General features: G+C 35.3%; 1 protein-coding gene across 1 annotated transcript in view; it reads left to right on the forward strand.

Moving 5' to 3' along the window:
* CWC22 (CWC22 spliceosome associated protein homolog) overlaps positions 1-22,101 on the forward strand; it is a 66,527-nt gene that overhangs the window by 28,756 nt on the left and 15,670 nt on the right. The window contains exons 6-13 of the mRNA XM_025849183.2: positions 1,398-1,526; positions 2,460-2,628; positions 3,049-3,102; positions 12,773-12,908; positions 13,005-13,211; positions 13,320-13,382; positions 17,816-17,920; positions 19,222-19,303. Of these exons, the coding sequence (XP_025704968.1) occupies positions 1,398-1,526; positions 2,460-2,628; positions 3,049-3,102; positions 12,773-12,908; positions 13,005-13,211; positions 13,320-13,382; positions 17,816-17,920; positions 19,222-19,303 (945 nt within the window). The remainder of the gene's footprint in view (positions 1-1,397; positions 1,527-2,459; positions 2,629-3,048; positions 3,103-12,772; positions 12,909-13,004; positions 13,212-13,319; positions 13,383-17,815; positions 17,921-19,221; positions 19,304-22,101) is intronic.

Genomic DNA, 22,101 nt, shown 5'->3' on the forward strand with positions numbered 1-22,101 from the left:
CAGCCATTTAGGGAATACATGATCTATAGGGAATTAAAAAACAATATAATTTAACTGCAAGTCAGTCTGCTTTTTGTCCTTACTGTCTGCTGAGGACAATGTCAGTGATAAAATACTCTTCCCCACCAGGGTAGACTGCTGTCACCACCTCTCCCTTGGCATACCACTCCAGAACAGGGACCCTTAACCTACAGACCTTCCAGAGGTCCATAGGTAGAATCTAGGCAGTCCATGAATGTAAATGGAAAGAAAAACTTGCATCTTTATTTTTACTTATGTCTAACTAAAATTTCGCATTTCTTTCTCTCAGGAATATAGGCAGGAGACCATAGTATTAACAAAGTATTTGCTGCAAATATCTTAAGATATTACTCAATGGCCGTGCTACTTGGAAATTAAAGAAGTTATTAGGCCTACCACCACTTCTTGTTATTTAATGAAGCACAAAGAATTCTATATCAAACTTTTTTTTCTTTTCATGCTTTGAAAACTATTTAAATATGATTGGTATCCTTTGTAATCCTATATATTTATATGTATTATTCCAAGAAACCCTTCAGCTTCGCCAGACTGCCAGAGAAGTATAAGGAAGGAAGATGAAAAAGATAAGACTTTCTGCAGCTGAAATCATATTCCACAGAGAAATAAATATAAAAAGCATAGAATTATAGAACTTTAAAAGACCTTAGGTGTCACCAAGTTCAACCTAAACAAACCCAGTTAGGCTAAAGTATTTGCCTAAGGTCTAAGTTAAAAAACAAGTAATACAGATGTGGGACTACTGCCTAAATGCAGAGATGTTCTTTAAAATACAACAGTCTTTCAGCCCCATGATTTCATATGACTTTTCCTTTTCCTGTATTTATCACTATTTCTTTACAGTTTAAAATACTTAATTTTGTTTTCCTTATGCTTTTATAAGAAAGGATGTAATAAAAATCTCCCTTTGTATGGCTTATACTTGGGTATTTCATATTATAATTTAAAATTTTTTAAAGTTGTCATTTTAAAATATTTTCTTTAAAGACAATTTTAACTAAACAAAGTATAATAATATAAAATAAGTATGTATTGAATCTAATAAAGGAATGTTATAATTTCCAATATGCATGGACATAAGAACAAAACATTATCCTTATATATCCTTATATAATTTTATTATGTTATTAAAGAGAAGTGATCTGTAGTTGAGCATATGTACAGAACATCAAATGTAGATTTAGGTATTTAGGTATTTAGTAAAATATATAGTCATATATTTTACTGCACTTTGAGGTCATTTTGTGAAAATAATGTTAAAAACAGAAGAACTCCGAGTATTTTTTATGTTATTATAATCTGCAGTTATTGTAATTGTTGATTAAGTTTTCATCTTTATTAAAATCAATTCTTTTTAGCTTAGCGTACCAGAGGATGAGCTGGGAGGCCCTAAAGAAGTCAATCAATGGTCTTATCAACAAAGTCAACATTTCTAATATAGGTATTATTATTCAAGAACTTCTTCAAGAAAACATAGTTAGAGGAAGGTAAGCATCAGCTATTTTATTTATAGTATTTCATAGCAATTTTTCAAATGAACATAATATCTACATGGACAATAATCATTGATTTATTGTGCTACTTCAGTAGTAGTTGAGAATAATTATTTAAAATGCATTTCTTGTAAAAATGTAAGCTTTTAACAAGTAACTTGTACTTCACCATTAGAAATTGTTGCAGAGTTTTTGCTTTTTGAGGTTTGATGTCACATACTGATTTTTGTGCAGACATTTATTTACTGAATACTTCCAATAATTTAAACCCATAAGGAATAATGAACATTTTATTTATATATAATTTTAATTTCTAATGAAAGTAAAGTGAGAATGTAAAAGAAATGAGAAAGATCAGTGATAAATCTTAGAAAAGCAGAAGAGAATGACAGTCATTTTTGTGTACTTTTAATTGGTTGTGATTTTAAAAAAAGGATCAGGAAATAGAAATATTTTATATTCTGTTTTTTTATTTTGAAATCTAAGGGATGTTTTCTTGTGTCATTCATGACCCTGATTTATCATCTCTAAAACATTGGTGAGGGGGCGTATAAAGTAAGATATAACATGTTGTGGGGATATAGAAAGTTGACCAAGAGGCAGCTTCTGTCCTCAAAAGTAGGTAGGTAGAGCTCTCCCATTTTAGTCAGAAAGCACCAGAGGCTATATGGGTTGCTTATGATCTCACAATTTATAAGCTGCGTTTTCTTTTCTCATTTTCTACTCTGTTGATTCAGTTGTCAAAGTTCAACCTGATAACTATTAAGATACTCTTTTACTGCCTTTTGGCAGTCCAATGATTATTTGTCATTAATTGCTAGAAATAACTTTGCATCTCTCCCCTTATCAAATGCATATAGAACCGTGCTCACTTCAAAATGAGTTGGAAGTGGAATCTTGTTGACTTTTTTTTTCGTTTTTAAACAGAGGCCTGCTGTCCAGATCCGTTTTGCAAGCGCAGAGTGCTTCTCCAATCTTCACCCATGTTTATGCAGCGTTAGTGGCAATTATCAACTCAAAATTTCCACAGATTGGAGAATTAATCCTCAAGAGGCTAATTCTTAATTTCCGAAAAGGCTATCGAAGAAATGATAAGGTATATATGATGGGCTTATAAGTCGACTGCCACATAGGGACAGTCAACTGAGCATGCTATATTTTATATATATACTAATAATCTAGTATCAACAGTGATAAGCAATGTTGATTGCAACATAGGAATTCTTTTTAAAAACTGCATTTCATGAGAACATTTTTTTGTTCCATTAAATATCTCTGGCCACTAGTGATGAGCTACAAAACTGATGGCTATAACTGTAGAATTATAATTATTTAACCAGGAATGGCACTATTTCGCATGTAATAGTTTTTAATCTTGTAGCTTTCTTATATTATAAAAATTATCCTTATGTGCTACATATTTTAAATAGAGTGTGTAAATAAGCTATAGATTTAGTAGTTAAATGAAAATGGTTTTAGTTTATAGATTAAAATTGTCTCTACCTTTACTTTTCAGCAACTCTGTCTTACTGCTTCAAAATTTGTGGCACATCTTATTAACCAAAATGTGGTAAGTAATTCTCAAAATTTGGTACCATTCACTGGCATTAGATATCACATGCTTGATGCCACTTCATTGACATATCTCTATCTTTGTTTTGCCTTATACTCTTTCAGAAAAGTATGTTGGATGATATTTTAGTTTTAAAATATAATAAATGTGTTTAATATTCTTAAATATAAAAAGAAACCTAGAACAACTATTTTATCAAATTAATCTGACTCTTAATACTATACATAGTTATTCAACTACAAATTGTTCCTTCAAAGAATGTAATTTAATCATATTTATGAGACAATAAAGTTGATAGTTCTTCCACTCTTTTCTCCTGTACTTGTTGTTCATGAGAATGTAATACTGATATTCTATAAAAAAAATAGTCTTTTCAACAACATGGTATATAGTCACATATTCTTAGAATCAGTTTATAGGGGTGCCTGGGTGGCTCAGTAAATTAAACATCTCCCTTCAGCTCAGGTCATGATCTCAGGGTCCTGAGATCAAGCCCCGCATCAGGCTCCCTGCTCAGCGGGGAGCCTGCTTCTACCCCTCACCCCCGCTCATAATCTCTCTCACTCTCTCTGTCAAATACATAAATAAAATCTTAAAAAAAAAAAGAATCAGTTTATAAAATATAAATGAAGTAATTTTAATCTGGTTTAATTGCAAGTAATTTTGTTCAGGTTTTGTGCTTATTTTGTATTCATCCATTCATCTATTTCAGAGGGTTTTTTTTTATATTTGAGAGTTTTGAGTTAGCTTCTATTTAAACTTAAAAATAATAGAATTGCTCTTATTCATACTCAGAGGTTTCCTTTAGATGTATATTATGTTTAATTATATAAGGAAGAATTTTGAAGTCACATTTGATCTTATTTATCACCATTAATATTTTGATTCTTTCCTACATAAAATTCTTTCCCATGTTCATTCTTTTTTTTTTTTAAAGATTTATTTATTTATTTATTTGACAGAGAGAGAGAGAGACACACAGCGAGACAGGAAACACAAGCAGGGGGAGTGGGAGAGGGAGAAGCAGGCTTCCTGCAGAGCAGGAAGCCCAATGTGGGACTCAATCCCAGGAACCTGGGATCATGACCTGAGCCGAAGGAAGATGCTTAACAACTGAGCCACCCAGGCATCCCCATCTTCATTCTTAAAAACCCATTAGATATTAACCTAATGAGTTAAATTATTACAATGGTAACTTGCTTTTTAAGACCATGGAGACTTAATTTCACGTATCTATGTGAAAGCACAGAAAGTAAGTTTTAGTTTTTGAATGTATATTCATTTATATTGAAAATATTTTTGTCATTACCACAAACCAGTTAAAAGGTTAAATATTTTAGATCTTCCAACTGTGGTACAGGGCAATATTTTCTTTTTTTTTTTTTCCATTGGTTTATTTATTTATGTATTTATTAAATTTTATTTTATTATGTCAATCACCATACATTACATCATCAGTTTTTGATGTAGTGTTCCATGATTCATTGTTTGTGTATAACACCCAGTTCTCCATTCAATACGTGCCTTACCCATCACCAGGCTATCCCATCCCCCCACCACCCTCCCCTCTAGAACCCTCAGTTTGTTTCTCAGAGTCCATAATCTCTCATGGTTTGTCTCCTCCGATTTCCCCTGCTTCATTTTACCCTTCCCCTACTATCTTTTTTTTTTTTTAACATATAATATATTATTTGTTTCAGAGGTACAGATCTGTAATTCATCAGTCTTACACAATTCACAGCACTCACCATAGCACATACCTCCACAATGTCTGTCTATCACCCAGCCATCCCATGCCTCCCACCCCCCATCACTCCAGCAACCCTCAGTTTGTTTCCTGAGATTAAGAATTCCTCATATCAGTGAGATCATATGATACATGTCTTTCTCTGATTGACTTATTTCACTTAGCATAATACCCTCTAGTTCCATCCACATCATTGCAAATGGCAAGATTTCGGGTTTTTTGATGGATGGGTAATATTCCATTGTATATCTATACCACATCTTCTTTATCCATTCATCTGTTGATGGACATCCTGGCTCTTTCCATAGTTTGGCTATTGTGGACATTGCTGCTATAAACATTGGGGTGCATGTTAACCCTTCAGATCACTACATTTGTATCTTTGGGGTAAATACCCAGTAGTGCAATTACTGGGTCGTATGGTAGCTCTACTTTCAACTTTTTGAGGAACCTCCATACTGTTTTCCAGAGTGGCTGCACCAGCTTGCATTCCCACCAACAGTGTAGGAGGGTTCCCCTTTCTCCGCATCCTTGCCAAAATCTGTCGTTTCCTGACTTTTTAATTTTAGCCATTCTGACTGGTGTGAGGTGGTATCTCATTGAGGTTTTGATTTGGAATGCCCTGATGCCGAGCGATATTGAGCACTTTTTAATGTGTCTGTTGGCCATTTGGATGTCTTCTTTGGAAAAATGTCTGTTCGTGTCTTCTGCCCATTTCTTGATTGGATCATTTGTTCTTTGGGTGTTGAGTTTGAGAAGTTCTTTATAGATTTTGGATACTAGCCCTTTATCTGATATGTCACTTGCGTATATCTTCTGCCATTCTGTCGGTTGTATTTTGATTTTATTGACTGTTTCCTTTGTTTTGCAAAAGCTTTTTATCTTGATGAAGTCCCAATAGTTCATTTTTGCCCTTGCTTCCCTTGCTTTTGGCGATGTTCCTAGGAAGAAGTTGCTGCGGCTGAGGTCGAAGAGGTTGCTGCCTGTGTTCTCCTTTAGGATTTTGATGGACTCCTGTCTCACATTGAGGTCTTTCAACCATTTGGAGTCTATTTTTGTGTGTGGTGTAAGGAAATGGTCCAGTTTCATTCTTCTGCATGTGGCTGTCCAATTTTCCCAACACCATTTGTTGAAGAGACTGTCTTTTTTCCATTGGACATTCTTTCCTGCTTTGTCAAAGATGAGTTGACCATAGAGTTGAGGGTTCATTTCGGGGCGCTCTATTCTGTTCCATTGATCTCTGTGTCTGTTTTTGTGCGAGTACCATACTGTCTTGATGATGACAGCTTTGTAATAGAGCTTGAAGTCCAGAATTGTGATGCCGCCAGCTTTGCTTTTCTTTTTCAACATTCCTCTGGCTATTCAGGGTCTATTCTGGTTCCGTACAAATTTTAAAATTATTTGTTCCATTTCTTTGAAAAAAGTGGATGGTATTTTGATAGGGATTGCATTAAATGTGTAGATTGCTCTAGGTAGCATTGACATCTTCACAGTATTTGTTCTTCCAGTCCATGAGCATGGAATGTTTTTTCCATTTCTTTGTGTCTTCCTCAATTTCTTTCATGAGTATCTTATGGTTTTCTGAATACATATTCTTTGTCTCTTTGGTTAGATTTACTTCTAGGTATCTTATGGTTTTGGGTGCAATTGTAAATGGGATCAACTCCTTAATTTCTCTTTCTTCTGTCTTGTTTTTGTATATAAATGCCACTGATTTCTGTGCATTGATTTTATATCCTGCCACTTTACTGAATTCCTATATGAGTTCTAGCACTTCTGGGGTGGAGGCTTTTGGGTTTTCCACGTAAAATATCATATCATTTGCAAAGAGTAAGAGTTTGACTTCTTCTTTGCCAATTTGGATGCCTTTTATTTCTTTTTGTTGTCTGATTGCTGTCGCTAGGACTTCCACTACTGTGTTGAATAGCTGTGGTAATAGTGGACATCCCTGCCGTGTTTCTGACCTTAGGGGGAAAGCACTCTGTTTTTCCCCATTGAGAATGGTAATCGCTGTGGGTTTTTCATAGATGGCTTTTATGATATTGAGGCATGTGCCCTCTATCCCTATACTCTGAAGAGTTTTAATCAAGAAAGGATGCTGTACTTCATCAAATGCTGTTTCTCCATCCATTGAGAGGATCATATGGTTCCTGTTCTTTCTTTATTAATGTATTGTATCACATTGATTGATTTCCGGATGTTGAACCAGTCTTGCAGCCCAGGAATAAATCCCACTTTGTCGTGGTGAATAATCCTTTTAATTACTTCTGGATCCTGTTGGCTAGTATTTTGGTGAGAATTTTTGCATCCATGTTCATCAGGGATATTGGTCTGTAATTCTTCTTTTTGATGGGGCCTATTGGTTTTGGGATCAAGGTAATGCTGGCGTTGTAAAATGAGTTTGGAAGTTTTCCTTCCATTTCTATTTTTTGGAACAGTTTCAGAAGAATAGGTATTAATTCTTCTTTAAATGTTTGGTAGAATTCCCCTGGGAAGCCATCTGGCCCTGGGCTCTTGTTTGTTGGGAGATTTTTGTGTTTTGTTTTGTTTTTTTTTAAAGATTTTATTTGTTTGACAGAGAGAGACACAGCAAAAGAGGGAACACAAGGAGGGAGAGTGGGAGACGGAGAAACAGGCTTCCCACGGAGAAGGGAGCCCGATGTGGGGCTCGATCCCAGGACCCTGGGATCATGACCTGAGCCGAAGGCAGATGCCTAATGACTGAGCCACCCAGGTGCCCCTGTTGGGAGATTTTTGATTACTGCTTCAATTTCCTTAGTGGTTATGGGTCTCTTCAGGTTTTCCATTTCTTCCTGCATCAGTTTTGGTAGTTGATACATCTCTAGGAATGCATCCATTTCTTCCAGATTATCTAATTTGCTGTCATATAGTTGCTCATAATATGTTCTTATAATTGTTTGTATTTCTTTGATGTTGGTTGTGATCTCTCCTCTGTAATTCATGATTTTATTTAATTGGGTCATTTCTCTTTTCTTTTTGATTAAGTTTGGCCACGGGTTTGTCAATCTTACTAATTCTTTCAGAGAACCAGCTCCTAGTTTTGTTGATCTGTTCTACTGTCCTTTTGGTTTCTATTTCATTGATTTCTGCTCGTATCTTTATTCTTTCTCTTTTCCTGCTGGGTTTAGGCTTTATTTGCTGTTTTTCCTCCAGCTCCTTTAGGTGTATGGTTAGGTTGTGTATTTGAGACCTTTCTTATCTCTTGAGAAAGGCTTGTATTGCTATATACTTTCCTCTTAGGACTGCCTTGGCTGCATCCCAAAGATTTTGAACAGTTGTGTTTTCGTTTTCATTGGTTTCCATGAATTTTTTTTTTAATTCTTCTTTAATTTCCTGGTTGACCCATTCATTCTTTAGTAGGATGCTCTTTAGCCTCCATGTATTTGAGTTCTTTCCGACTTTCCTCTTGTGACTGAGTTCTAGTTTCAAAGCACTGTGGTCTGAAAATATGCAGGGAATGATCCCAGTCTTTTGGTACCGGTTAAGACCTGATTTGTGATGTAGGTTGTGATCTATTCTGGAGAATGTTCCATGGGCACTAGAGAAGAATGTGTATTCTCTTGCTTTGAGTTGGAATGTTCTGAATATATCTGTGAAGTCCATCTGGTTCAGTATGTCATTTAAAGCCTTTATTTCCTGTTGATCTTTTGCTTAGATGATCTGTCCATTTCAGTGAAGGGGGGGTGTTAAAGTCCCCTGCTTTTATTGTATTGTTGTCGATTGTTTCTTTGCTTCTGTTACTAATTGGCTTATATAATTGACTGTTCCCATGTTAGGGGTATATATATTTACAGTTGTTAGATTTCTTGTTGGATAGACCCTTTAAGTAGGATATAGTGTCCTTCCTCGTCTCTTATTATAGTGTTTGGTTTAAAATCTAATTTGTCTGATATAAGGATTGCCACGCCAGCTTTCTTTTGATGTCCATTAACATGGTACATGGTTTTCCAGCCCCTCACTTTCAATCTGGAGGTGTCTTTGGGTCTAAAATGAGTCTCAGGCAGGCAGCATATAGATGGTCCTTGTTTTTTTATCCAATCTGATACCCTGTGTTTTTGATTGGGGCATTTAGCCCATTTACATTCAGGGTAACTATTGAAAGATATGAATTTAGTACCATTGTATTGCCTGTAAGGTGACTGTGACTGTATATTGTCTGTGTTCCTTTCTGGTCTACGTTACTTTTAGGCTCTCTCTTTGCTTAGAGGACTCCTTTCAATATTTCTTGTCTGGCTGGTTTGGTGTTTGCAAATTCTTTTAGTTTTTGTTGTCCTGGAAGCTTTTGATCTCTCCTTCTATTTTCAATGACAGCCTAGTTGGATATAGTATTCTTGGCTCCATATTTTTCTCATTTAGTGCTCTGAATATATCATGCCAGTCCTTTCTGGCCTGCCAGGTCTCTGTGGATAGGTTTGCTGTCAATTTAATGTTTCTGTCATTGTAGGTTACAGACCTCTTGTCCCGAGCTGCTTTCAGGATTTTCTCTTTGCCTCTGAAACTTGTAAGGTTTACTATTAGATGTCGGGGTGTTGACCTATTTTTATTGGTTTTGAGGGGGGTTCTCTGCCTCCTGGATTTTTTTATTTATTTTTTTTCTTTTGTATTTGACAGAGAGAGAAACGGTGAGAGAGGGAGTACAACCATGGGGAGTGGGAGAGGGAGAAGCAGGACTCTCGCAGAGCAGGGAGCCTCATGTGGAGCTCGATCCCAGTACCCTGGGATCATGACCTGAGCCGAAGGCAGACGCTTAACAACTGAGCCACCCAGGCACCCTAGTGCCTCCTGGATTTTGATGCCTGTTTCCTTCCCCAAATCAGGGAAGTTCTCCACCATAATTTGCTCCAGTATACCTTCCGCCCCCCCCCCCTTCGTTATTCTTCTGGGATCCCAATTCTAATATTGTTTCCTCTTATCGGATCACTTATCTCTCAAATTCTGCCCTTGTGATCCAGTAGTTGTTTATCTCTCTTTTTCTCAGCTTCTTTATTCTCCATCAATTGGTCTTCTATATCACTAATTCTCTCTTCTGCCTCATTTATCCTAGCAGTTAGAGCCTCCATTTTTCATTGCACCTCATTAATAGTCTTTTTGATTTCGACTTGGTTAGATTTTAGGTCTTTTATTTCTCCAGAAAGTGTTTCTCTCTTATCGTCCATGCTTTTTTCAGGCCCAGCTAGTATCTTTATAATCGTTATTCTGAAGTCTAGTTCTGATATCTTACTAATGTCCGTATTGAATAGGTCCCTGGCAGTCAGTACCGCCTCTTGTTCTTTTTTCTTGAGGTGAGTTTTTCCATCTTGTCGTTTGTCCAGAGAACAGATGAATGAGAGAACAAAATGCTAACAGGGTAACAACGACCCCCAAAAAATACTAACCAAATCAGAAGGGACCTGAAACCGGGGAAAAAGAAAGGGAAAGAAAGGAAAAAGAAAAAAAAAAAAAGAATGTGGTCAAATATCATCAGGCTAGTGAATAGATTAGTGCCACACACTAGATTTTGGGTGTATTTTGGTCTGTTAGAAGAAAGTGCCTCCCAAAATTTTAAAGAAAGAAAAACTTATATATGTACAAAAATAAGGGTAAATACGATGAATGGATGGAATATGACTATAAAGATGAAAATTATAAAAAGATTTTATAAAAGGAATTGATAAGATGTTTGGAAAAAGAAAGAAGAGAAATTAAAAAAAATTAAAAGGGAGAGAATGTGATCAGGCAGGAGACTAGAACAAAGCCATACACTAGAGATTTAGGGTATATTTTGGTCTGTCAGAAGAAACTGTATTCCAAAATTTTAAAGAGAGAACAACTTATATATATACCAAAAATAAGGTTAGCTACAATGGAGGGATAGAACATGACTCTAAAAACGAAAAATAAAAAAAAAAAAATTTAAAAAGGAATTGAGAAGTTGTTGGTTGAAAAAGGAAAAAGAAAAATTCAAAAAGAATAGAGAAAGAAAAAAAAGAAAATTAAAAATTTAGCTTTGAAAGACTAAAGAATCATGGGGAAAAAAGCCATGAATTCTATGTGTAGTATTCCCTTAGTGCTGGAGTTCTGCTGTTCTCATTGTGATCGGTAAACTCGGTCTTGGCTGACTGTTCTTGCTGATCTTCTGGGGGCAGGCGCTGTTGCAGTGATTCTCAGATGTCTTTGTCAGGGGCGGAATTGCCCCACCCTTGCCGGGCCGGGCTAAGTAATCTGCTCGGGTTTGCTCTCGATAGCTTTTGTTCCCTGCAAGCTTTCAGTACAGCATTGGAGGACGAGAGTGAAAATGGTGGCCTCCCAGTCTCTGGCCCAGAGGAGCTGAGAACTCAGGTCCCCACGCCTCAGTGAGCCCCTAGAGAAAATCAGTCAATCACTCCCATCTCCCCGGTCTCTGGCGGCACTCTGTGCTCACCCGGCCACTGTCTCTGGCACCCAACACCGTTTGGAGTCTCCAAACCCAGCAGATTCCTGCAGTGCATTCCCACACCACTTTTACCAGGGGAGGAAGGGGAGTCTCCCCAGATTTGCTGCTTGTTGGGTCCCTGCTGGAAGAGCAGTGACCCTACTGTGCCATGGATCACGGTTTATGGCAACCCTGAGCTGAGAGCCCACTCCTTGGTTCCATCTTTGCAGCCGGCTTCCCGGCTCAATACCTGAGAGCTCTGCCGCACTCAGGTACCCCCAGTCTTTTTGTGACTCCATGGGTCCTGAGACCACACTGTCCAAGTGAGGGTTCCACCTCCCGCTTAGCCACTGGAGCAACGTCCCTCAGCGGAGCAGTCTTCTAGAAGTTCCGATTTTGTGCTCTGCTGCTCTATCACTTGCCGATAGGGGCTGATGGAGGCTCCCTTCCCCCGTGGTCTGTCTTCCTGTATATCGCCTCTGATTCACTTCTCTGCACCTCCTACCTTCCAGAAAGTGGTCGCTTTTCTGTTCAGAGAGTTGCTGCTATTCTTTTCTTCGATCTCCTGTTGAGTTCGTAGGTGTTCAGAATGGCTTGATACCTATGTAGCTGAATTCCTGGGACCAGACGAAATTTATGTCTCCTACTCCTCCACCATCTTGCTCCTCCAGGGCAATATTTTCTTATCACTGATCTAAAATTGTTAGACCTCCCCACCATCCCACAAAATAAAAGCAGTATGTATTTTTGATGTTGTGCTCAAAGGAAAGGATGTTTTCCTGAGTTAAGACTTAAGACTGTTTCCTTCCCCATCTCAAAGAAGTGTCTGACCTTAGGAAGGCATACATACGGTGTCTTGAAAATGCTTCCTAGTACATTTCCTTTTCACAGCAAAGCTACTCAATAGACTTTTATTCACACCCTACCTGGCATTGTTTTTAAGTATTAATTTTTGAACATGGTGAGTGTCAATAACTTTATTTAGTAAAGAAAAAAGAGGGAAGTGTTCCCAAACTGTCCTTCAGTTCCAGAAGCAGTTAAGATATTTTCTGATAAAATTATTCATGTAATTTAAGAACTATTTGCTGTATAACTGAATTGCTGATAGAATGAACTAGAAAATGGATATAGTTATGGGTGTGAAGAAGGGCATTAGAAAAAGTGTAGTTTAATTTTTAACTTCTATTTTGAAGCTAATTATGGCATTTCCTGTAGATATTTTATGTAATGTATAGAATTATTTCTTCTGGAAATAAATAGTTGTATTTAATGTAATCAATTTAGATTTTTGGAGCAATCACCTGGAAATTTTTAACAGACATAATGAGAGTGAAAGAAAAATTTTATCCCATATTTGGAGTATTTCTGTATGCTAAAACTTTGCTCATCATATGTATAATGTTATTGCTGCAAAAACCAGATTTGCTAATTTTTTAAATTACTATCAGTAGTAGGTTAATATATGTAAAAGCATTTTCTCAATTCCATATGTCCTCAATCTGTTTAAGGCACATGAAGTTTTATGCCTAGAGATGCTCACTTTGCTCCTGGAAAGACCAACAGATGATAGTGTTGAAGTAGCTATTGGTTTTCTCAAGGAATGTGGCCTCAAATTAACACAAGTGTCACCAAGAGGAATCAATGGTAACTATAAGCCCTTGGCTTGATATTGAACTTTTGTTTGAGTATTATAATATCTTTTGCTTATTTTATTGCTTTTTTCTTTCATTTTAACTTTAGCTATATTTGAGCGCCTCCGAAACATTCTCCATGAGTCTGAAATTGACAAAAGGGTTCAGTATATGATTGAAGTGATGTTTGCTGTACGGAAGGATGGATTCAAGGACCACCCTGTTATCCTAGAAGGACTTGACTTAGTGGAAGAAGATGATCAGTTCACCCATATGCTCCCTCTGGAGGATGACTATAATCAAGAAGATGTTCTTAGTGAGTCTGAGTTGGGGTGGGGTGGGCCGGGTACAGGGTGAGTTGGGAAGTGGGGCACCAACAAATGTAAATATAGAAAATAAACAATTTTTAATTTATGTTTTTAAGATGTTTTCAAGATGGATCCTAATTTTATGGAGAATGAAGAGAAGTACAAAACTATTAAGAAAGGTATGTACAATTTTATAATCTATTTTTGATAAGTAGAAGCAATTCATGTAGTTATATAATACTAATAGAAAGGTTTAGATCACTGACCTAATGAAATCTCTGCTATTATGAAGCCATTCTCTTCACTGTTTTCCCATGCATTATTTTCTGTCTGGTGCTTGTTTGTGGTATTACTTCATTCTAAATTGTTTACCTCATTGTCCCTGTTGTCTTTCCTTCTATTTAAATTATACAGCCCTTAAGTCTCATTCCTCTTAAGAAATGTCTATATAGGGTCACCTGGGTGGCTCAGTCGGGTGAGCATCCGACTCGGTTTCGGCTCAGGTCATCATCTCAAGGTCCTGAGATTGAGCCTTGTGGTAGGCTCAGCAGGGAGTCTGCTTGAGATTCTTTCCCTCTCCTTCTGCCCCTCTGCACACGCGCACGTGCTCGCTCTCTTTCTCTCTTTCTCTCTCTAAAATAAACAAATAAATCTTTAAAAAAAAAAAGAAATGTTCCTATATTACTAGTGGCCCTTATTTTAACTTCACTACCACTTAAGAATTGGTGTTTAAATTGATGTCCAATGTAATATTCAACTAGATGCTATACTTTTATTATAAAGTACGGTATTTTATTATTTCTTCAGAGCAGGTTGATATCCTGATAAAATCAATGACAATTCCAGATAGGCTATCAGTGCTCAATACATTAATAAATTGATTATTATTATCATTTGTACATCATCAATATACTATAAGCACTAACTTTGGACAGACTTTGGTTTGTATTTTGCCTGTGCCGTCACTAGCTAAATGACCTGGCACAAATTACTTGTTTGATGTAGATGTTACTTGTTTGTTTAAGAATAAATAAAATACAGTGCTTTGTATTATCGTAGAGCAAGTATTTAGGCGATGCTTTTTTTTTTTGACATTTGTATCATTTCTAAAGTTAATTTTTAGGGATAACTATATAATTATAATTATAATTTTATAAGTTCATTTCCCTTGAGTTGTGATTTTATGTGAGAAGTACTTACTCTTCTGAAAGCTCTCAGGAAGACAGCAGGAGGCCTAGAGCTCTGTCACTTCCTCCATTCTGTGCTTTAGCCAGGCTTGGAAGTAGAAGGAAGTAGAAAGTAAGGCGTAAGCAGCTTTCCATTTCTATACATTATTCTAAAAATCTGCTACAATAAAGAGATTGCTCTCCTTAGGTGCCAATTTCCTAGGGACATTTCACTGCAATTACAATTTAGTTTCTAGACATGGGGAATTTCTCAGACCTATTTTGCCTTTTTATGAACTTCTTTTTCTACAGTATCACTCAAAGATTCTGAATGGTTTTATGGAATTTTTATCATACCTAGTATGATTTTTTTTTTCTTTTAACTTGGAAACTCCACATCCATTTCTTTAGGCCAACAGTGGTTGAGCAATGCTAGGAAAGTAGTACTTTTCTTTATTATAGCACTTAAACTCTCTGAACTTAAGTTCCCTTTATACTCTTGAAAATTATTTAGGACTCCAAAGAGCTTTTGATTGTGTGGGTTACATCTATTGACATTTACTTCATTAGCAATTAAAACTGAGAATATTAAAAATATTTATCAAATCATTTCAAACTAACAGTAATACACAGTGTTATACATTATATACTTTTATGAAAATAACTACTTTATGGAAACAAAGAAATTTAAGAAAAATGGCATGTTTTATATACTTGATACAATTTAATGTCTGACTTAATAGATGGATTTTCATATTGTTTGTGATTTCAGTCTCTTGCAATAGGTTGTTTTCATCGAAGTATATGAAGAAAATTTAGCCTCATGGATAATATGTATTTGCAAAAGAGAGAAGTATTTTAATAACCTTTTTAGATAGTGTGTATATTCTTCCTTAATACTATGCCAGTATTTAAAAGCTAATTGTTTCTTAAAGATTAATTGCAGTGTGAAACCTGAAACAATATTCTTGAATTTTCATACTCTATTACATCAAAATCCATTGGCCTATCACTTGGAATGGATCTTTTACCCATGCAGGATTTTGCAACATATTCCATTGGTCATTTAGAAAATATCAGTTCACTCAGTTATGCATATCTTCTAAGTGTTAACATGTTAACATTATCAAAATTAACACATTAACACAATATCAAGAAATCACATTTATTAGTATTGCCACCTACCTCATCAGAAAAGTCTAAATATTGGGAAGCTGTCAACCTCACAGGAATGGATCCAAGTTCTCCAAAGTTCTAATTTTCTCTTGAGAACTCCCTATTTTATCATGGTAGTAAATACTGTTAATTATTTTCCTTGAAGGGACCGTCTCACTTTGTTTATATTTGAGAAAATGTCCGCCAGATGCCTAACAACTATAGTTTGCCAGCCATTCTTTCAAGTAAAAATGGAAAACATCACTAATTGACCTTGCAAGTCAAAGAGTCGCACAAGTGCTTTTCTTTGAGATAACCATCACCATTGTGCATCTGTCTTTAACAGAAGGGCTATGTATGAATTCATGTTTTGCTACTCAGATGATTATATATGCTTATACTTCAGGGCTGAGATTGAGTGAAATTAGCAGTTTTCTACTTCTTCCTCAAGGGCATCCTCAGGTCAAGCTGGCTCTTTGCCTGCCTCGAAGAACATGGCAGTAAAGAGCACAGTGATGGCTGGTTCAGTTTGATGCTTGATTTGTGCTCAGATTGCAGCAGCTTCAACTCCCATTGCTTTTGGATGCTTGTAGATGGTAGCACAGAGAAAAGGCAGATAATGTCTGGATATTGTTATGAAAATAGTTGTGACCTCAGAGACCACCTGACAGGTCTCACTAATCCCCCAGGGACTTACAGATCATACCTTGAAACCGCTGCTTCATTCAGTTAATGAAATCCAGTTGTCATTTCCTAAGTGATTTCAGTAAGTAGATTCTCAAGTGGAGAGATGGGGAGAGGATGATGTAAACGACCAGACAATTCGTTTGACCTTCATTCTTTCATAAAATGTTCTTCTAGAACTGGCATTAAAAAATGGCCACAGCAGGAAGTGGGCACAGCTTTAGTAATTAGCACCTTAGAGTGACCCAGGTGCACTTGTGTTTTAGGTCTTACAGCATTTGGGAAGACAGCAGGAGTGCCTGTCTTCCTACTATTGAATACTAAATAGTTTCCTCTCTTAAAAGTCTGTCTAAACTACATTATATAATAGGAAACTAGACACTTTAGATTATTTCTTGAAGTCACATTTGTTAGAGATATTCTTGGGATTTGTTTGTCAGCTAAGGGCTGAATGATAACTCTTTGTTTTAATAAAAATTTATTTTTCACAGTATGAAGTTTTCTGCTAGCATTAAATATTATATGTGGCTCCTGATTTATAGTGCTCAGTTAAATATAAGAAATTAGAATTTCCCTAAAAGTAAGTTCACCCTAAAACTTTATCTTTTTTTTTTTTAAGATTTTATTTTGTCTGACAAAGAGAGACGCAGCGAGAGAGGGAACACAAATGGGGAGTGGGAGAGGGAGAAGCAAGCTTCCTGCTGAGCAGGGAGCCTAATGCAGGGCTTGATCCCAGGACCTGAGCCGAAGGCAGACACTTAACGACTGAGCCACCCAGGCGCCCCCCTAAAACTTTATCTTAAAAACTCTGATTTTAGAAGAAATGCAAAAGTGGAGTGTTAGCCAGGTTTGTAAAATCTTTTATCAGATCAACAGAGCACACACCATTGGGCGAAATATAACTTTAGTTTTTTTTCACTTGTTAACTATTAATATGATGACTAGCTTTATGTAGTCTCTTATTTACATTGCTGTTGTCATCCAGTTCTAGATGTAAGTTGTATTTTAAGAAGTGATTTTCCAGTGAAGTGTTCATCTTACCAGTTTTTTAAAAGGCTTTTAAACTTCTGTTTCTGTTTACATGTGGAAAGTCTTGAGATTAATTGTAATGTTCTATTCAATAGGTATACATTAGAATAAAAATCTCATTACTGTTTATTTAAAGTAAACACTAAATTATGCAATTATTTTTTCTCCCTTCTTTGTCTTTCATAGCCTAAATTCTTATTTTCTATATCTACCCTTAGCTTTGTATAATAGACTGTATCCTTTCTGATGCTGAACTAATAATATTTTGATTCCAGTATACTAGTTTCCATTCATAATTTGTTTTTCTGGTGCTCTTGCTCTTTTGGAAAACCTTCGTCTACTTTTTCGTTGTTGTTCTTCTCATCCCTTCCTTATTTTATGACCATTTTCTACTTGGCAGAAGAATGATATGTATGGCTCTCTCACCACCTAGGCAATAACATGAGACCCCTGTGCTCACTTCGTTGGTGATAAACTGTAGCCACTATGGATTTTGGCGAACTGAGAATTATCTTCTCAGAATGAGATTCATGTGTATCACTTGCTCATTAATATTTTCCCATACTTTGTTCTGATAGAAATTCTTGATGAGGGAGATAGTGACTCGAACACAGACCAAGATGCTGGAAGTAGTGAAGAGGAAGAGGAAGAAGAGGACGAAGAGGGAGAAGAAGATGAAGAAGGTGAACGTATAGCTCATTCAAGTAATACTGTAAAATACTCTGAAATTAAATTAATTCTAATGTAATCCTCTAAAATAGTGGTTCCCAATCTGTGGAGGGCTGGGGGCTGCTACTGGCATCTAGTGGGTGAAGGCTGGGGATGCTGTTAAACATCCTACAAGTCACAAGACTGCCCCCACCACAACAGAGTATTATCTGGCCCAAAATACCAGTATTGCTAAGGTTGAATAACCATGCTCTAAAAGTATTAAAGAATGAAATCGTTTTTTAATATCGGCATAATTTCAATTTGACATTATATGCCTTTGAGTATAAACCATGAAATAGATGCATTCGTGTTGAGTGCATGTGATTTCTGCAACCCGACATGAATGTGACAGATGAATGTGGCTAGGTATTTGCTATTCGTTTTGGCAGAATAAAGTGGGGAGGCCAAAAGCTGTGTTTGCACAAAGCAGGCATGATGTTCTTGTTCAGCTTTGATTACTTTATTTCACAGAAAAATAAGCTCAGAACATTATTTTATTTAAGTCTTAGTTAAAACGTCAAAACATACGTAAGACTGGTCATTATTTACTTATATTGCATATTGAAAATATTAAGAGTATATCTTTCCCTATTAGGACATAATCTATTTTAGTTCTGTCCTAAGGTGTAATTATTCTTCTACAACATATTTTATAAAAATAAATTCAATTTTTTTCCAGTGTCTTTCTTACTTAAAACATTTCCTAACTATGTACTATATTTAGCTTTAGAATTTCTTTGTTTTATGTGAAAATACTGTTCAAATAAGAACTACTAAATATTTATAGGGGAAGTTGTCATGCATTAGATAAGAGAAAATTTTGACAAATACACATATTCATATTGGACCCATCTAGTCTGCCATGATGAGTCAGTGTTCTCTGAAACTGATTTTCTATCCATAATTTACAGTTTTTCCAAATTATCAAGATACTGTTTATAATTCTAGAAATAATATTTTACCAAACAACAGCATGAGTGCTGCCTTTTATAATGTCTAAATGAGCAGGCAACACAGAAACAAAAATATTTCTGGCTTGATTCTGGACTTCTTTGAACTGACAAAAGTTATTAAAGTACTCTAAGATATGGCAGAAGACTGGAAATGGTTACTTTGAGCTCTGCAAATACTATTTTACACTGTAGAAAAGAGCATTATCGTTAAACTCATAGATTCTAAATATTTATGAAAAATTATAATCTAGAGATATATCTTCAGTCCTTCACATTTATTTTTGCAGTCTCATAATTTTGTTATGTTTAATTTCTTTCAGGACAAAAAGTGACCATTCATGACAAAACAGAAATTAATCTAGTCTCATTTCGTCGTACAATTTATCTGGCTATTCAGTCAAGGTAAGATACTGTAGCTCAGTTGATCCTTATTTTTGATAGGGGATGGACAAGAAGATGGGATTTTTAGAATCTGATGACAGTAAACTAGATACCATTTCAGGGATTCTCAAACTACCTGCCCAACTTCATAGATCCCTGCTGTTGGTTCTTTGCTTCAGGAGAAAATTATCTTTATTTGGAAGGTCTAATTGTGTTACATAATTAAATGTTTTTTTTTTTTTTAACTGTGTCATTCCTTATAGTTAAATATCACTAATAAAAACCTGAAGACAACTCTCTGTTATAGAGCTGGCATAGTATATAATTGTAGTGGAAATATAATATTTTTTTAATTTGGTTTCTAATTCTGATTCTAAGCAAAGAAGTACTTTTATGATAACTTTTGGACACTGATTTTTTTGTGTGTGCAAATGGAAATGAACATAAATGGAAATAGGAATTGGGAAGGTTTTGAGGACCCTTTAAAGTAATGTTAAGTAAGAACTACTGTGATCTCATGTGAATATCCTATTCCCTTTGAAGGCTGTGAGTTTGGTTTGGAAGAGAAATAAATGAAATATTAAATGCTTAGTACATCTGTTGTTTTTTATGCGAATCAGCCTATTGATTTAATGGGCACAGTGTTTACATTTTGCACCGGAGGAGGAATGTTTTCTCAGTTTTGTTTTCTTACTAGGTTTTGTATATTTCCATTTAGTATGATGTAATAGCAAAAATGATTCATACGTAGGAGTCATCCTGTTTTTATTCTGTCTGAAAACTTTTTGGCTTAGATTCATCTTCAGAAAGGGAAATGTTAAAAAACAAAACATTGGCTAGAAATATTTTTGGTTTATCCTTACCTATTTCTTTGCCTTTCACATGAAAGAAAAATCTATTAAGTATTTTTTCATACAAACTTAAAGTGAAAAATGAGAAGTTTTTGTTATAGGTAAAAATTCCCAGTTTGACCTTTCATTTATCCTTTTTTAGAAATTTAACAGTAATCTATTGAGAACAGCAGATTCACTGTTTTAATATTGCTGTTAACATTAACTTTGAAGAGTTAGAGTGGAGGTGTTTGGATAACTATTTAAAGGAAACTGTTTTTTTAGTTTACCAGACCTTGATAATCCTTGAACCACACAAAAGATTTAAAAAATGAAAGCATTGGACAGGTGACAATCACGATTATAAAGTGGTACCAACGCTAGTAACAGCAGTACTGTTTTATGTGTTGGTATTTGTTAAGAGTTCTGAGCCCCTGAATGTCTAGTAAAAATAATTTATATATGACAAAGTTAACTATACTTAAAATCTCATACATATTTTAGAAAGAACCACAAAGACAGATGTTTAAAGGACATGGTTGAGGGAGTCATGTAATGGGATCCTGAATCATAAAGTTAGTGAACAAATATCACTCTAGACTAATAAGTGCTATTATTGGTCATTAAAACAGCTGAAGTGATGTACTTTAATTTTTTTTTCAAAGCAACAGTACTCAGTATTAATGATTTTACTGAGATACAGGTAAACATCATTGATACACTCTTTTTAAATTTAAATTGATATGCTCTTTTTAAATTTAAATTGATACACTCTTTATGGTAAGCCTTTTAGTACCATGAATCAGGGACTTAATGTCCATGCCATTTGACCATTTTTCATTATATTTCTTAAAGAAATAGAAATTGACAGAATTATATATAGAATTGTTCAGTACAAAGAAAAAAAGACCATCTTGTCCAATACAAATCATCAAATGTCCAGTTTATGCCACCATTGAAAGTTAGGCTAATGTGGGTCTTGTTATTGATGTGGGCAAGTGGTCTGACTTAATGTGAAATGGGGCAAAAACTGTATAGACACTATAGTACTGTACCAGTAGTATTATCTTAACTGTTTAAATAGGTAGACAGATTCTAAAAGTGATACATTAACATATCAACAGTGGTAGTCTTGAGAGGAGATTGGATTACAGATTTTTTTGTGTCTGTTTTCCAGTTTTTTGTGTTTTTCAAAAGTCTTACGTTTACAGTATACCAATCTGTACCAAATATAATATAAATCAAGAGTGGAATATAATCATCAAGTCAGATGGCAGTGAGGGCATTTTATAGAGTTTGCTTTTGGAAATCTTGCAAACAAAAGGACTGACAACTGTGTGGTGATTTTATTTTTTTAGTTTCTTTCCTTTTAGAGTTGACTGATCTCACCTGTACTCTTATCTTCTTACTATCCTGGCTCCTAAATGACCCTATCTCATTTACACAAAACAAAATTATACAGTTGGTTTTGTTATTAAAAAGTAAACATTCCTGTTTATTCTTCCTTTCAAATGATATTCCACTCTGATTTTGCATTATTGAAGCTGTAGCATCAGAGGGAGGTGGGTTTATCGTTTTCCCACCAAAGTTTCTTAGATTGGAAACATCAACAAAACCATGTGTAAACACAGCTGGGAAACTAGCATCATGTAAAATCATTTTTCTTTACCCTTCCCTCAGTCACTGTTTATTTGTGTTAAACCTGAAATTCATTTGATTTAGCAACCTAAGATAGCTGAAACAACAAGCAAATTTAATTCATTTAATATTTACATTTAGTACAACTTCAAAAGAATCTTGGTATAGGAAATTACCAAATACTTTTAAAATAAGAACAAGGAAAATAGACTATCATACAGCTGACTTTCTCACTGGTACTTATTAGATAAACCGAAAGTTATAAAATATTTTTATTAATTGATTGACTTATTTTTCAGAAATTGCAGGGTTTTTTTCCTGCATACTAATTCTGTTTGAAAAAAAATTAAA

This window comes from Callorhinus ursinus, unplaced genomic scaffold (genome assembly GCF_003265705.2).
Source record: "Callorhinus ursinus isolate GAN/ISIS: 27379988/994484 unplaced genomic scaffold, GSC_fseal_2.0 scaffold2, whole genome shotgun sequence".
NCBI lineage: Eukaryota > Metazoa > Chordata > Mammalia > Carnivora > Otariidae > Callorhinus > Callorhinus ursinus.